General features: G+C 37.9%; 1 protein-coding gene across 1 annotated transcript in view; it reads right to left on the bottom strand.

The window, feature by feature from the left end:
• mybpc3 (myosin binding protein C3) overlaps positions 1-15,970 on the bottom strand; it is a 34,360-nt gene extending 18,390 nt beyond the window's left edge. The window contains exons 1-15 of the mRNA XM_071917181.1: positions 15,946-15,970; positions 11,176-11,445; positions 9,872-10,021; positions 8,589-8,666; positions 7,824-7,972; positions 7,621-7,738; positions 7,372-7,420; positions 5,502-5,540; positions 3,917-3,976; positions 2,857-2,883; positions 2,033-2,196; positions 1,789-1,921; positions 1,547-1,549; positions 1,127-1,251; positions 909-1,014 (exon numbers count right to left, since the gene is read on the bottom strand). Coding sequence (XP_071773282.1) covers positions 909-1,014; positions 1,127-1,251; positions 1,547-1,549; positions 1,789-1,921; positions 2,033-2,196; positions 2,857-2,883; positions 3,917-3,976; positions 5,502-5,540; positions 7,372-7,420; positions 7,621-7,738; positions 7,824-7,972; positions 8,589-8,666; positions 9,872-10,021; positions 11,176-11,445; positions 15,946-15,970 — 1,496 coding nt within the window. The remainder of the gene's footprint in view (positions 1-908; positions 1,015-1,126; positions 1,252-1,546; positions 1,550-1,788; positions 1,922-2,032; positions 2,197-2,856; positions 2,884-3,916; positions 3,977-5,501; positions 5,541-7,371; positions 7,421-7,620; positions 7,739-7,823; positions 7,973-8,588; positions 8,667-9,871; positions 10,022-11,175; positions 11,446-15,945) is intronic.
• Between the last annotated feature and the right edge of the window lie 809 nt (positions 15,971-16,779).

The following is a 16,779-nucleotide window of genomic DNA, read 5'->3' as shown; positions in this document are numbered from 1 at the left end:
TCTTAGAAAATTATGAAGAGCTTAAAAATGTAAGTAAAGCAATGCTCAATAGATTTAGACAGGATGAATACACTACAGATTTCTCAATTGCACTGATTTATTAGCTTTTTAATTGGGACAGCCATACAGTATTTCTTACTTAAAGTTTCAGTTTCTCATAATTACTCGACTGCATTCCTGTAATTCCCCACAATTTAGCCTGTCCTCACACAGATCTTTGGCTTCTATTCCAAGAAAATTATTTTAGACACGGATATATATTTGCAGTGACTTTCTCCTTCAGATAAAGGTCACATGGGACATACTAAAATGCCAATGTGACTTTTTCACCGGGGTGATAATTTACTGCTAGCAGTGATACAAGATGTCCCTGCCTGTGACAGAGACTGTGCTCAATGGGCTGGCATCTGTCTGTCAGTCAGAGAAGCCATGTGGGCTTCCATGACAAACTCAAATGCCATCTACTGGGTGTCTGAGCAATGCGCACTATGACACACTAACTGAAAAACTGCTTTAAATTGATAGAATGTATGAATTGTGCCAAAGTTGTTAAATTAAAAACAAAATTTGGTATTAGTGACACTTAACCTGACAGCACACATTCTATAAATTGGAGCTTTGTCTGCAGTGATGAAATCGAAACATTAAATAATATCAAGTGTTTACATTAAATAAAAAAGTATGGCTAAACTTCAGCACTTCTTTTGTGAGACCCTGTCAGCATGTAACCTCCAATAACTTAATGGGTTGGGGTAGATGTGGCTGGAGGTTCATTTGGCCCTAAACCTTGTGGCTGATGCTACATTTTTGAGGTTTAATTTTTGGGAACTATGATCCAGGAGCATGATTTGTGAAAGTTTGACTACTAGCAGGCGCTTGATTTGTGAGTTTAAAGTAAAATGTCGAACCATTTTACATGGGCTCCTTCCTCTGACACCTCGCACTCAAGCTCCACCCGCTCCCCCTTCATGACCATCTGGTCCTCTAGATTCTTCAGGATCAGGACAGGAGGCTCTGGAGACAACAGATAACAGATAAGAATGAGTGACTCATTCACACTGTGGATCTTGCAACTGCCTTCTCCATCTGATGTCTATGCTGTGAGCTACATGTGAGTCATACACACCTTTGACAAAGAGCTCAGTGGTGCACTTCTCATCTCCCACTAGGCAGGTATATGTTGCGTCGTCTGCCAAGGAGCAGTGGTTGATGGTGAGGTAGCGCATGTTGCCGACACTCTCAAAGATGTACCTTGACAAAGGACAGGCTGCTTGTCACAAATTGTAAACCTTCCATAAATCTTTTGATTTTTTCAGTAAGTCATGTCTTTCTTGTTATATTTGCAGCATTATAAAACGTGTTATTTTTCAGACAACTTAGTTCTCAGGGTTTGGACCGGGGAAAACATGAAGTTGGTAAAATGACAGAAAATGCATTGGGGAAAGGGCTTATACACAGTTGTTTTGTGAGCAGTAAAACTGTAAGAGCCATTTGAACTTAAAGATTTTATTATTGTTATTTGTTTTACCCTCATTAGGAAACTTACTTGCTAGTAATGTAATGAAATGACAAGGTAGTGAGTCCATCCACATATTGAGGGGAGAGGCGGGGGGGTATGGGGGTAAGAGGGGTAGAGGAGGAGATAAGGAAAGCAAAAGAGAAATGAAAAGATGGCATTAACATAATTAAGAGTTGTAATTCTATCTGTTTAATACTCCATGTTGTAGGCTACAGGTATGTTTTAATGAAATGATGTGAATAGGAGCCAGTTTTTCTCCAAATTCCAACCTTCCAGTCGGCTGAATTTCCTGTCCATTCTTCAGCCATTTCACCTCAACATCTGCATTGGCCACCTCAACGGCGAGTTTAATTTTATGCCCCTTCTCCACCTGGTAGGCAGGATCCAGCTTTCTGAGGAAAGCTAAGTTGTACAGTAATGAGATGTACAATAATCAGTTGCTATTATACCTTACATTTTGCATTATTATTGCTGTTGTAATTATTAGAATCCTGTTAGAAATTCTGCACCAACCTGCACTTTTCTTCTCCTCTTTCTTCATCTTCTTCAGTCTTTTCAGCATGCCTCGCAGATCTGTGATGCCGTACTGGAAAGCGATCTTCTCATATTCTGAAGCCGGGGCTTTCTGGAGAATCTCCCACACATCCACGTCAGGCTCTGCGTTCACCTGTGTGGCTCTGGTCAGGTAAAACAGCCCAGAGGAATTCAGTATACTAGTGGCTTAATAGAGACTTTACAATTTATAGATCATTGGTAGAGATATTAAGATTTATACTGCAAGTAACACATTTTGGTGACACTTTACAATAATCACTAACAGATTAATGAACTGTGAATTAATCATTATTTCATATTTATTAGTAATTATTATTTAATGGCTAACTAACAACTAATTGTAGATAAGTTTATTTCCTACTAATTCATAGTAAATGGTATTGTGTACATTATTTAAAAATTTGCAGTGCTTAGTAAATGAACGATTGCATAGTAATAGGTGATTTGTAAGACATAAATGAACATTATCTGAGGCCTTATTATATAGTTACATATATATAGTTAGGAAAATTAACAAGAGGTTTTTAAATATAAGAAGAAATAGAAATATAGAATATAGAAAACGTCCTAATCATTATTATGTTTTTACTTAATCATCAAATAATAATTAATAAATATGAAATCATTATTTTTTCACCATTTTTAATTATGCTTATTGAAAAGTGTTAGTCATTTCTTTAATTAATTGAAAGCTGGCAGATTTCACTCAAAGTTGCACACAATATAAACAAACAGTTTCCACAGGACACCCAGACAAAATAACAACATCAGCAGTTTCTTACCGAGTTGAGGGTTTTAAAAAACTGCTGCTCATTCAGAGGATGAACCCAAGAGGCAAGTAAGGTAAAACAAACCAGACGGATTAAAACACACTACAAAAATCCAGAGCATCTCAAAAGCAACACCAATACATCAATCAACAGATTAGAAATGAGATTTTTGTAACATAATTAATATTTTAATTAATATCGTAGTGGCTGTAAAACTGCAATGAAATTAACCTTGTTACAAATTAGGCCTAAATATCAATAATGTCAGTCAACCAAACAAACATTATGCTGTGTTGGGTTATGACATGGGATGTGGGGTATTTCTTATAATAGGGCATGCTGCATAAAAGTGATTTTGATAAGTTGGGATGGTGACTTTGTATTAAGTAAAGACTGTGAATGACTCAAGTGTCAGAGAAAACAATTTATAACAAAGGATGGGAAAAAAAACAATAGTGACTCTATGTCTGTGAAGTATAGCGGACGTATTTGCTGTTTGGTGTATTACAGTAATTGTGAGAAGGTCCTCAAGGCAGGAGGTGTGATACGGTCCATTGCAGGATTAGTCTAGAACGGGATCAGTGTTATGTTAAAAGTGAGCTAGGGTGAGTAGATTTTCAGAACCACATATGGTGGGACATCGGGTCTTGTATGGATGAATTTGTAGAAATATTAGATTAGATTTGGATATGCAAATATCCAATATATATAATCACATGCTTTTTCACATTGGCAGTGGGATGCAAGGATTGGAGGAACACCAAAATTAGGAAATTTTGGTGTAAAATCCTGAGACATCTGGTCACCCTAAGTCATGACGTGCTGTGAGTTGACGTTCAGGCTTATCAAGTTAGTACTAGAGGGGAATCATTCCAATCTGTAAATGCAGAAGTTGCTTACTCTCTGAAGAGATATGTGGAGACAGACAGAGAGAGAGAGAGAGAGAGAGAGAGAGAGAGAGAGAGAGAGAGAGAGAGAGAGAGAGAGAGAGAGAGAATATAATCAATAAATTATTTTTGTTTCAATTTGCTCAAGGTCTACAGACTATAGAAAGTATTTTGCAACTACTTACCTCTTCTTTAACAAGGTGCTGAAGTCCAGTTCTCCTGAGTCCTCATTTCCATCTGTGCTACTGTAGAAACATCAGCAACCAGCAACAAAACATCAGCAACAGCACAGTGGGTTATTTTTTTCATTTTGTATACTGGGATATTTCTCATCACTGAGTATATCAACATTGCTATAATTCTCAAAAGAATAGACGTATGTTAATTTTTTCCACAGGCATGATTTGTTTTGAATAATACAATTCTATATTCCTAGGCTTTGGCAATATTACAGTGTCAACTATGATTTATTTAATCATTTTCTTGTTTATTGTAGCTCTCACATGCAAAGAGAGCAAGAATAAAAAAAAATGGTTCAAAACAAATATTGAAAGGTGGATAGAAATAAAAAAAAAAAGTTGTGTATGTAAATATGGAAAGGCTGCAAGATGAAATGGGTGAATAGGTGGATGAAAGAAATGAATGCAGAGGCAGATGTCTTGTTGGAGAGACAGTTGTTGCCATGTTCAAGCCATGAGCAACAGCAGCAATCCTCCAAACAAGAACAAAACAAAGCACTCCAGGTTAGAGAAACCACCTGGTCTAGTGTGGAATGCCTGCTCCGCTCCCGCTCAACGGGATGAAAGATGTAGGCAAGGGCATAGATTTAGCCGTGTGTTTGTCTCCTGCCTCTGATCTCACAGCAGGATTAGACGGTGAGTCTCTGGTTTATGTGGTAAAGTTACAGCACACTACGGCACTTCCTCCATGTGGCAGAACTATGGGAGGGCCAGACCACCGAAAAGCCCGTGTGTCTTAGCACATCCTGCACTTTTTAATACAATCAAACCGGGGCCAAAGCTCACTCTGCCGGGTAGCTGTTTGTGCAGCTGGCTCTGCTGTTTTGATTGAGACCTAGTAGTAGATCAGAGAGAGGTGATGGCCGACCTTAAACCAGAACGTGCTACTGAGCAGTTTATTAAACCGGACCGAATTATAGAATCTCCAAATATCTGGGTCTGCCTCAGTCAAAGGTTAACTCAATGACAGCTACCACATTTTAAGATCTCTTTAAAAATCTACACTGCCAGTCAAAGTTTGGACACACCTGATTGAATGTACTATGTTTTTCATTATCTTTAAGCCATTTTGATTTTGGCTTATGTTTAAATGCTTGAAATTTGTTTCTTAGACAAATATAAATAGTGAAGTTCATGCCTATGTATGAATTTCTTTCCAAAGCTAAGATAGTTTTGATTTAGATTTTGAAGTCCATTTGTGTTATTTAATAGTTTTGATGTCTTTACTATTAATCTAACATGTGAAAAATAGTAAAAATAAAGAAAAATGCGTGTGTCCAAACATTTGACTGGTAGTGCACATGTTTAGTCCTCTCTTGATCTTTCTCCTGTGGTCGTTTTCTCAAAACCCAGCAGATGGAGGCTGCATGATCCAAAAACACTGGTTCTGTTTGACTCAAAAGAAGAGAAGAAGCAGGTCACAGGAGAGAGAAGGCCTCTGATCCTTGTCCTGAGTTCTCTTTGCTTTTCCAATCAGAGTCCACAGAGTTTGAATATGAGCTTCCACTGTTGCAACAAACCCCCTCACTACCTTGTTGATGGTCCACTTCTCTTCTTAGCAGCTTCACCCCTAATAAGTTAGCATTTCCACAGTTACTCCTTACACACCATGATAATTACTCCAATGTAGTTCATTAATGAAGCAACTAACCGTATTACTTCCTTATTAAATCTGCTAATTAAATGTCCTGATCATCCAATATGATTAATGTCTAAGCAGATCGTAACAAATTAGAACCTTAAATGTTAATTAAGTAAGATGACAGACTAATAATGGCTGCAATATTACTACCTGATCAACTGTGGCATCAAAACAACTACAAGTTATGCACTAATGTATGCAAGAGATGGTTCTTCAGAGGTTATTTTTGTTTTTTGTTTGTTTTTTGTGCTTTTGTGGTCTCAAATAATGTGCAGTTGAAGGCCTATAGAGACTGCAGGTTTTCATTACATCAGCTCATTTCACTAATTAGCACAACTTCAGCCACAGAGGGGGTAAGTAATAAGTGGAATCAGCTGGTGTAGTTTCTGGCTGAAATTAAAAACTGCATACTCTGAACTTTTGAATGCACCTGATTGGAGACCACTGCTTTATAGAACTGTCACTAGTGGAATATACATTTGAATCTCTAAATGGTTTTTGATAATTCTATTAGTGGTTCCCAATTGTACCTGCTGGTTCAATACAGAACAAAACATTTCTTCAGTGGCTTTGGCAGTTATCATTAGGCAGTAAAGAGGTCTAAGTAGCTGCCCTCCTACTGTAGGTATGAACCGTGTTTAAACTCGCACATTTGAGTCTTCACCATACTGTCTATATAAAGTAATAGCAGGCAAAGCAGAATAAAGACCACTGTATGGTGCTAAGATATCTTAAATACAACAGAATTGGAACAAATTCATATTTTCAAAGACCGAAATGAGTTAGTGCAGTAATTATTCCACAGGTTTAATTTAACTTAGTTAGTTTATCACTTAATTACCTACCATCCTTTAAAATGATCATGATTTGTTTTAATTTTGAGATATCATAATGCCACTTTTTTCCAAACAGTGGCTATCTCATTTGGGAATTACATTTCATTATAAATTAATTTGAGATTTGCAAGCTATTTTCTAATAGAATTAAAACCTTGGTGAAGGTTAAAATTGCCCCAAAAAATAATGATGCACTGGCAAATGACTATATCCTCTTCATATAGATTCATAATTCATAATTACTCTTTTATCAACATGATATTATTGATATAGATGGAAAATTGTGAACCTAGAATTCTAAGGTTCTATCTGACTTTTTTTATTTGATCAAAATTTAGTTAGATCTTTGAATACTTTATCATTGTGTGGTGTTATCTTTTTAAAAAAAGAACATTTTGGGTTTATATATTTAAAAATAAGGTGAATACTGTTTTGCCTTCTGGGATCTTTGATGCTCACTATCTCAGAACCTTAGAATTCCACGCTCACAAAATAGCACAGGGCCTTGAATGGAACCTTGTGGAATTCCCTTTGGGAAAACACAAGTGAAGGCCTTTTATAAAACATGCATTGTTTTCTGTACTCAAGATAATTTTGAAACCAATTTAGGGCAGAGTAATTAAAACAATCTTTGTACCCTCTGTAACAATAAACTGACAGTATACCACTGGCACCACATTAAAGATGATAGTAAGAGCCGACCTAATGCATATTAAAAATAGAAACATTAGTTAAAAATGAATTTAGTTAGAAATTGATCAAGGATTCCAATATCTAAGTTAAAAGGATAGCTCAGCCCCCTATGAAGAGGGAACATGTTGGTCCACTGTCATATCTGTGGGATAGTATTAAAGATATGAGCCAACAATCAAACCCTGAATGAGCACCAAATGTGATGATTCAATAAATTAAAAAGAACTTACGTGCGCCTAAAAGCTGCCCTTATGTCGAAACCTTCGACAGCGCAAGCCTCTGGAATGCAATACAAGAATCAATCATTGTGATACAAGACAACAAAAAGATGTATACTAATACCACCAGTAGCCCTTGATTTGAGGAATTTTTCAAAAACAGCTACAAAGTCTGAACCATATTATTGGCTAAATTAATGAGATTAGAAACAACAACAAAAAATAAAAAATAAGCAGACAAAACAAAGTAGTCCAACCCACCATGTACACTCAAATCAAAATTACAGCTGTCGAACTTGTCCCTGGATGACACCTCACACCTGTAACCTCCAGCAAAGTTAGCCTTGGCTGCGATGATGTGCATCTCAAAGGTGTAGGCCTGTAACCACATGTCGCACGAGGAGAGATATGAGAAAGATAATATTAATCTGTCTCTGTTTTATTCTGTGCAGCATTAGTCTTACCTTAGTGTTGCGGTCATACAGCTCCTTCAGCTGCAGGTGTTTTCCAGACTTGCTGGCCAAGTCCATCCACTTCCCTTTGAACCATTTGATGGTGGGTTTCTTCAGCAGTGAGGCAGCATTCACTTTAGCCACAAACGTGATGTTTTCACCTGCACAGCAGAATAGATTACCATATGTTTCAACAGTGTCATTTACATACATTTATTTATTTATTTATTTTATCTCTTCAGAGATTATTGATTGCTTCTCTTTTCTTCTTGTTTTTTTGTTTTTTGTTTGTTTTTTGTCGTAATATTTTAGTTTTTTTTATAGCTTTATGCTGCTTTTATGTTATACCACTATACAAATAAACTTAAACTCATGCATTATCATATGAACTTAACAACTTTTTATATTTTGTAATTTGTATGTGGTGAGACAATCAACATAGAATTTGCTACAAAATTGAGTATTTTTTCATTTTGATTATATGTATAATATTTGATTATATGTTTTTCATGATAAAAAACATTATTTCCAAAACCTCTTCACACAGTGCCTCCCACCTTGGATGGCTCAGTGTTTAATATTAGGCTGATGAAATTATTTAATGATAAAAAGCTAAAAGCTAAGGTAAAAGTTACAGCTAAAGGCTATTAACACACAGCTTTTTCAAATACTTTTTTTCTTTTTCTTAAATCTAACAGAATCACCCAAGGCAGGGTAGATTATTTATGTTTTTCAAGAGAAACGTGTTTGTTTATTCAGTATTTTGGAGCTGCTCACCCACAGTGACTTCTCCACTCTGCGGTTTCTCTGTGAAGAGGCCAGTCAGGTCCTGCCTGGTGTCTGGAGGCTGTCCACCTGGAAATGCAACAGGTTCATAATAGAATGCCATAATTGAAGTTGAGAAAGTTCAAAATCAAATAACTTCAAATTCAAAAGCATGTTAGAAAGCATAGGGGATAGGCTATGTTCATTCAATAGACCTGTGACACAGTCGACAGCAGAGTTGTTAAACCACAGTACAACATGTGGTGAGCTTGGAATTACAAGGTTACATCTAGTTTACATCTTCAGAGAAGTTTTGAGATACTGAACTCTCAAGTTTTCATTCAAGGTACTTTGAATGCAGAGTATCAAAATCTATGGAAATGGGACTTTTGAACATGGTAAAATTGCATATGGTACCTTATAATTCATTTTGTTCAGAATTATATGGTTCCATTAGACACAGGACTGTGCAATATGTCAAGCAATACATATTTGATTTTATATTACAATTTATCATAGTGATTATTTTTCTATATTCATGAATGCTTAGTGTGTTAATCAGTTAACCCACTGAATCAGGATCACTGTATGACTAAACCGACCATCCTGCACATTTTGTATTCTTTCAAATTAAATAGAATTGGCATATCAGTGCTATTTTTGTTATTGGAGACCAAAAAATAATAAACTTGGGGAAATGGGGAAACCCCTTAAAACTATGTGGAGAAGAAATTAAAGTAGTGGGTCACATAGGAATGATTGCTGGGATGGAATACAAACTAAAAATAAAATACATTAAATTCACTGTCTTAACTGTGCCTGATTTCTAAGATCTTTAGTGTGTGTGTGTTTTTACTGTTCAACAAGCTAAACAAAGTTATTCTTGTTTGGTTGGTTGGATCTCTCTTTGTGATTTCTTAATGTGGGCCTTTGAGACTGTAGCTATACAAATAAACTCGGGCTGTACAAATAGACTTGACTTCTGACTTAACATTTCTTCTCACATGTAACTGACTCACAGAACCTTTTGGAACCTTTTAATCTGAAGTTCAAGTGGGTTTGCAGAAATTCTGATTTTCACCCACTTAAGTAAATAATAATAAATACAAAAATATCTAACTCTTTGTACTCTTTGTAGAACAACACTTCAGTATGTGAATATCTAATTTTTGAAGAAATTGTTAGATGGGACCTTGTAATTCCAAGATAACAAGGTTTTGTGATATACATAGATGAATAAATGAATGAATGTATGAATGAATGAAAGAATGAATGAATGCTACTGTGTGACCCACACTCAGCTGGAGGAGCATCATGTGCTGGGGCAGCGGTCTCTTCTGCAGTGGGCCTGGGTTCAGCTGCAGGTGGGGCAGCAGGGCCTTGTTCCACTGACACAGCGGGTTCCCCTGTTCCACCAGCAGGGGCCTCAGCTGGAGCCGGTGGCTCTGTCCCTGCCGGTTCAGGGGCTGCTGCATTACAAATACCATAGAGACAACAAGGCACAAATGAGACACGTACAATGGCAAAGATGGTGTCCATACACTGCAAACATCTCTTAACAAGTCATCAAGTACCGTATTACTTCTTAAAAACAAATGAAAAGATACTGCCACCTAATTCAAGAAAACTCTTGTAAAAAGTCAATTTGCTTTGGAAAAGAGTGAAATCTATTTTTCACTTGCTTTTAAGAAATATAACATTTTAGGACTTAATAGCAACTTGATTTACTGTAAATGAGTTGCAAAGATGGCCATTTTTGTAGTGTGCCAAGGAACACAGAAGGCATGCAGAGTATACACAGACATTTGAACTATTTGACCCATTTGAGATACTTTTAAACACTGTTTTGTCAGAGCCAAATATTCTTTGGCAAGCTTTCAAAACGTTTATCACCCAAATATTTCTGCCTTATCATCTTTAAATGGCCGACCAATTTTCCGTGTGTTATCAGCTGCTTGTCATGCCTATCCTGAGCCCCAGTCAAGTGCCGGTTACTCATGAGGAAATAATCTGCCGGTGTGAGGGTCAAGGTCGGCGTACAGACGGAGCAAGGGTGGTATGATACGAGCCACAGACAGCTGTGGGCAGTCAGTAGTCACTTGTAGCTCACTAGGCCCATCAGTCTGCTGCCGTTCTGTCTCTCCTTTCTCTTAGATTTGCTTCCGCCTTATCAAATCCAAAACACACGACCTCACCAGGTCACATTGGCAGGCTAACAACACAAGTGTTGTGTATGAAACACTTAGCACACAGTCATGGTAACATACAGTGCTCTGTGGGGTTTGTTAACAAATAAGTGCCTGACAAAATGATTGTGATTGTGTCAGTGATTGCCCATTTGCAACGCCTATATTGAGCGAACTGTGCTCACAAAGATAGATCACACAAAGCAGCTCCAGAGTAATGGTGCTCATCAGACAGCGCAGAAGTGAGTTCATGTGCAGAAACATCAAATACATACAGTGCAGTACAGTATTTACTCCCTCAGTGGTTTTCTACATTGAGTGCTCCATGTTGCTTTGTGCTCTGTTTCGGCTACATAGCACATATGAGTGAGTGGAAGCCTCAAACACACAGCTGCAGCATCAAAGCCTCCCACCTTGCTTTGGTAAGACCTTCAGCTCAAACTTGACCTTCGACCCCCCAGCAATCACCGCATAGACACTGGCATCTCCCATGGTGACGGCTTTTATGGTGAGGGAGTGCTTGTTTCCAGCGGCTGTGACCGCATATTTGTTGCCACTGACAATATCCTTTGTGTCGCACTGCCATTTTACTTTTGCGTCAGGCTTCTCGGTCTCTGCTTCAAAGACCGCAGAGGAACCCTCTTCTGCCTCCTGAGTCTTTGGTTTCTTGATAAATGCTGAAACTGAAGTGGGAGGGATGGTTCAAAATAAAACAAAAAATAAGTCTGTCAAATCAGTTTGATTTGTTTTCATTGTTGCTGTTAGGGTATGATCATGTCATCCTGGGGTGAAAGCAAAGATACTATAATTGACTTGCTGACTGTTAATCGACGAGGATTCTGCAATATTGCAAGAAAATCAAATAATTGCACAGCTAGCTTCAAGCTAACTGTTTATATCTCAAGTGTTTTTTATGAAGTGAAACACAACACTTACTCAAACCTACCAAGAACTTCTTTCTTTCTTAACAAAGTGCTGTCCAGTACACCAGAATGTTTCTGATTCATCCTGAGTAATTTCATCGGTATCCTCTTGACTGTGTCTTGTCTGACTCACTTCATTAACCCTAATGCTATGATTCATATATTTTGACCACTGGAAGCTGAACAATGGTTTTAGACAGAGAGAGAGAGAGAGAGAGAGAGAGAGAGAGAGAGAGAGAGAGAGGGAGAGGGAGAGGGAGAGGGGGAGAGAGAGTTTATGATGGGCCATTCACATTTCAGCAAAAGAACAAGGCTCTTCCGCTGCGCTTTCCGCGTTGAAAAGTGCAGTGTTGTAGCCTCTCCAGCACACTGGGTGGCGCTAATTGAAAACCAATGAATTTGCTTCTGCTTGTGGCTTCCGCGCGACTACACACTCAGAACATCTCAAGGCACAAACATTTTGTTATGCAATAAGTCTTCTTGGGAACGACTTGGGAAATTCCGAAACGCCTACTGTAGCAAATGGCTGCGCGTTGAAAGGTCAGCGACGAAGGGGGGTTTCAAAGTTAAACTCATTTTACTATTAAAAGCATCCTCAGTTGGCAAGTAAACTTCCAGGATCTTTATCTGTCCTCCGTCCTGGGTGTTTTTTTGTTTTTGAATTGTATTGACTGTTAGTTATTACGTCAAACATGCCATGAAGGAGACAAGAACACATATTCATAAAGATCCAGTGATTTCCATAATCCTATCCAAGGCTCTAACCCCAGCCATGCACAAGTAGATCCTGTAGCAGACTCTAACAGAGTATGCAAAGATCATTGCTTGAGAATCTCTGAGCTTTATATATCTATATGTTCACTTTCTGACCCAGCTCACCCTGAAGTGGGTTGACACACCCCTACATATCCTATATAATGGCTTTTGTATTATTTTTCAAGTAAGAGAGTTTTTAATTTTCCATCTGTTTTTTCTTAGTGTTTTTCTTCTTCATTTTCATTTACTGTTTTCATAATGTGGGCGTTGTGAAGCCCTTTGTTATGGTAACTGTAATTAAGGGATATACAAATAAATTTGACTTGACTTTTGAAATAATGATTCTTGAATAAAAAATTTGAAGAGAGAGGTGCAAAAGTCTGAAGCTGTGATTTAGTTAGATTAAGTCTGAAGTTATAAGTTAATCAGTATTTTAGTGGCTTGTACATCACAGCAACTACTGAAGAGAGTTCTTCACAGGATGAACAATATCTGTAGCACACACACTACTTACAGTAGCTATCCATGATATCCATGATAATCTGTTTCAACTGGTATTACCCTCTCATGAGATGGTGAATGAAACTCCTTTCATACATTTTATCAGCATGTATCTTGGGTATTCTGATTGCATTTGGATAGAACTAAATCAGATAAAAAAATCTGATATAAATACACCCCAGATGCTATGAAGACCCAACCACCAATCCACATATAACACCTCACCTCACTAATTTGAAATAAATGTTTGTACATGGATTCAGCTAGGAATCACATGCAAAGTTGGTAACTTAAAACTATTTAGGAGTATTGACAGTAACTGAGAAAAGAATAGTTTTTGTGGATGGGAAACAAGCAAGACAAGGCGTCTGCTGTCAGACTGACAAACTATTAATAGTAAGTTTTACATACAACAACTGTGTAATACTGTCTTCTCCTCAGCTGTTGCCTAGCGTACATGTTGTCTAAGATAACTTCTTCCTCTGTTTTGAAAAGTAATAAAAAGTTCACTTAGCAATATAATTCCCAAACACTTGTCATCTTTCAAAAGGGCCTAAAAATATTGAGTGGAAGTGGTGGCTCTGGCACCGGACATGCATGTGCCAGATGTTATGTAATGTATGTCGGCTAATGCAATTCCTCTATCATATTTAGGCACAATTCAAATACAAGACACATGTTACTGTCAGGTGTGAAGATGGCTTGAGTTCCAAACAGTTCAGCTTCTGCATTACAAAACCACATTAAACAAATAACCTCCATGTGATGCAAGATGACTCTATGAGTTTAAAAATAGAATGCAAGTGTGCTCCGCTAATAAATGAGCCCAGCAGGCTTCAGCTGCAACAGGGGCGCAGGTATCATAGTAGAGGGATTAGTTTGGCTCTATTTTTGTGACTCTGGAAGCGCAGAAAGAATGATATGCCTGCGGTCCGTATGCAGTCTGTGTTCTCTTCTGTTATGTCCGCTGTCCTCATCTCAATCACTTTGTTTTCCTTTCCATCTTTATCTCTCCCCATTTAAAGTAAAAAGGGCTTTTTTCATGATCAAAATCCCTCTCACAATTTGAGCTAATATAAAATGCAATAACAAGGCTTTCAACTTGCACAAAATAAAAAAAATATAAATTGTTAATACAATTATTTTAATAAATTACACATTACACACATTTCAGTTTTAACATTGATGCCTAATATTTTTAGAACTGATTTTAAGAATTTAATAATTACTTGAAGGTCTGTCCTGGTTGGCTTTGACCACCAGCTTTATTACAGACCGCTCAAACCTCTGAACTAAACACAGCCTGAGGTCTTCTGGCCAGACTGTTTTGTCCATTACAAAATCAAAAAGGCAAAAAGTAAATCAGGGACTGAACTTTTGCACCATTTACTTTGCCGACTTTGTAAAACCTGCCTGTAGAGCTTACATGTAGTAAAATCAGTATCAGCTTAATAATCATTTCTTAAGACATACTGTATTTTTTTTCTCTTTTTTACTGAGTTGCTTGTAGCTGTTCTTATTTTGAATTATTATTTTGTATCTAATACACCATAATTTTGTTGCAAATCATGTGTTTATTGCAAGATTTGAAGCAAAAACTTAAATAAAATAATATAAAATCCAGAGAAACATCCTGTTGATAGCAAGGCATTGATGATAATGCCAAACAGGCTCAAGCAGATCATAACGGTTATTGTTTGACAAATCCTGAAAGCTAAAGGTCTTAGCACACACAAGTTGACTATTTGGGCTTCATTGTGTCATCTGATATGTTGAGCTCTCTCTCTACAAACAGCAATGCATTCCCATTGAGGAAAAATAACTATGGAAAGTCATTTGTCAAGTTGGAATCCTGTCAGGCGTTTTTGGATCAGTGGTGCAGAATGAGTGGTGTTTACTTTGTGAGCGCAGTGACGCTGGAAATGTAGCAGTGTCAGTTTCATCCCAGATGATGTTGGTCACCTGGACCTCATGAAGTGACTCTGAGTTCCTGAGCTGATTTATAGCTCAGCTTCTCGATTAATCACGCAGCAAACAGGGCTTAGATTAACTACCACTCCAGTTTATTGGTAACCCTGGAAAGCACTTGGAACTTTGGAAGGATAATTATATTATGACGTGATTTTGGCAGTGGTGTCAGAGATGCCATATTCTGTAGGATACATAGTTGTTGGGGCGATTATATTGCCAAACAACTGCTGCCAACTCATTAAGCCGTGAAATATCTTTGAGTTGTCCATGGTGGAAGAGATGGGGTCACAAACTATGGTTACCAACGTACTGTAGATATTACTTTACTTGGTCTGTTGCTAAAAAAAACACCTTGATTTCTCCAAATAAAGTCACAGAAGTTACTATACAGATATAATTAACCTGTAAGTTAAATTACTATTTTTATGCCATTGTGCACATATTTATCTGTATAGAAAAACATACATTTTTTGTTTTTACTGATGACAGAAAGACAGGCACACCCATTCATGGTTTTTAAAACTTTGGTCACATGACTGGCATACCCTTCCATTTTGTGTAATGTAAAAGGTGATAATCAGGGTATTTTGTACAGGTCTGTACTAAGCCTGATTTTGTCATGGTTTAAAGTCACTTGAAGGCTCCATACTCTTGAAAGGGGTGTGGCTTAAGAGAGTAGAATATTTTCTCACACATACTGTATGGTAATGCTGTTTGCATTGTCTGCCAATTTCGCCATTAGATTGAAATTACATAAAGGCTAGAACAGGTACAAGTAGCTGAAGTAGGCTATATTATTACTATTACTGTACTCTACTATAAGAATGAGTGGAGTTTTAATGATATATGGTCATATGTAGACTTTGATGGATTGCAATACTGAAGACAATAAACAATGTCATGAAGTCAGGATTTTGTTAATATCAAGAGTTTGGGTTTTTAGAGAACGCAATGAGTTCTGTTTCATATGCTATAGGGAAGTTATACTCCTTTAAATTTCAAAACCAGCGGAATGTGATCAAGCACACTTACCTGCTTTTTTGGTTGGCTCTGGCATCCTGAATTATCTCTTCCCCTCCACAGCGTGACTCACTGCTCCTATAGTCTCCCGTCTTCCTCGCCCCTTTGCCTTTAATAGTGGGGGTTCCAAATAGCCTCCCCTCCTTTCATAAACCGACCCACCCCTCCTGTCACTCTGTCTAGGCCCAATACCATGTCCAAACAACAATGAAATAACCCCCCCACCCCCCACCCCATCTCATCCCGTCCCAGCAGCAACCCCCCAGACACGCCTGACCTCAGGCAGACTATATTTCAACCATCCTTTCCTCCAACACCTCAGCTGAATGACAGACCTTGAGAGGGAGGGGATGTGATGGAAGGCAGGGGTTAAATTTAGAAGCTGAATCCACTGAAGTCTGTTTGCTCTCCCCAGATCTGAGCTGCAGCCTGTCACCCAGTCCTGGAAAAAAAAAAAAAAAAAGGAATGAATAAGGGACCCAAGGTGATTCAGAATAGGTGGCCGGAGTATTCCTTTTATGTTGTTGGCAAGGAAGAGAGAGCTTTTCCCCCGGTGGATCAGGCCTGCCAGGAATCCTTCCACAGTTGTGCACCAATTATACTTTAGCTTTTCACCTTCCATCTCATTGGTTAGTATTTCACTCGACAAGGAAAACATCTTGACACTATAACAGGCCTCACATTTTGTAATATGACAATATGTGTGGTAAGCCGGTAATAAAATCATCCAAAGAGACGTACCAAGAATATGGTGTTTATCGGAATCCCTTTGTCCCTGTTGTCAGTTTGCATGTTGGTTGAATACTGATGTGTTGGAGCTTAGCGTCTCATCAGTAGGAGCCTCTG

Source organism: Centroberyx gerrardi, chromosome 1 (genome assembly GCF_048128805.1).
Source record: "Centroberyx gerrardi isolate f3 chromosome 1, fCenGer3.hap1.cur.20231027, whole genome shotgun sequence".
Classification (NCBI taxonomy): Eukaryota; Metazoa; Chordata; class Actinopteri; order Beryciformes; family Berycidae; genus Centroberyx; species Centroberyx gerrardi.
Note: the sequence above shows the minus strand (reverse complement) of the source record. Positions and strands in the feature narration are given on the sequence as shown.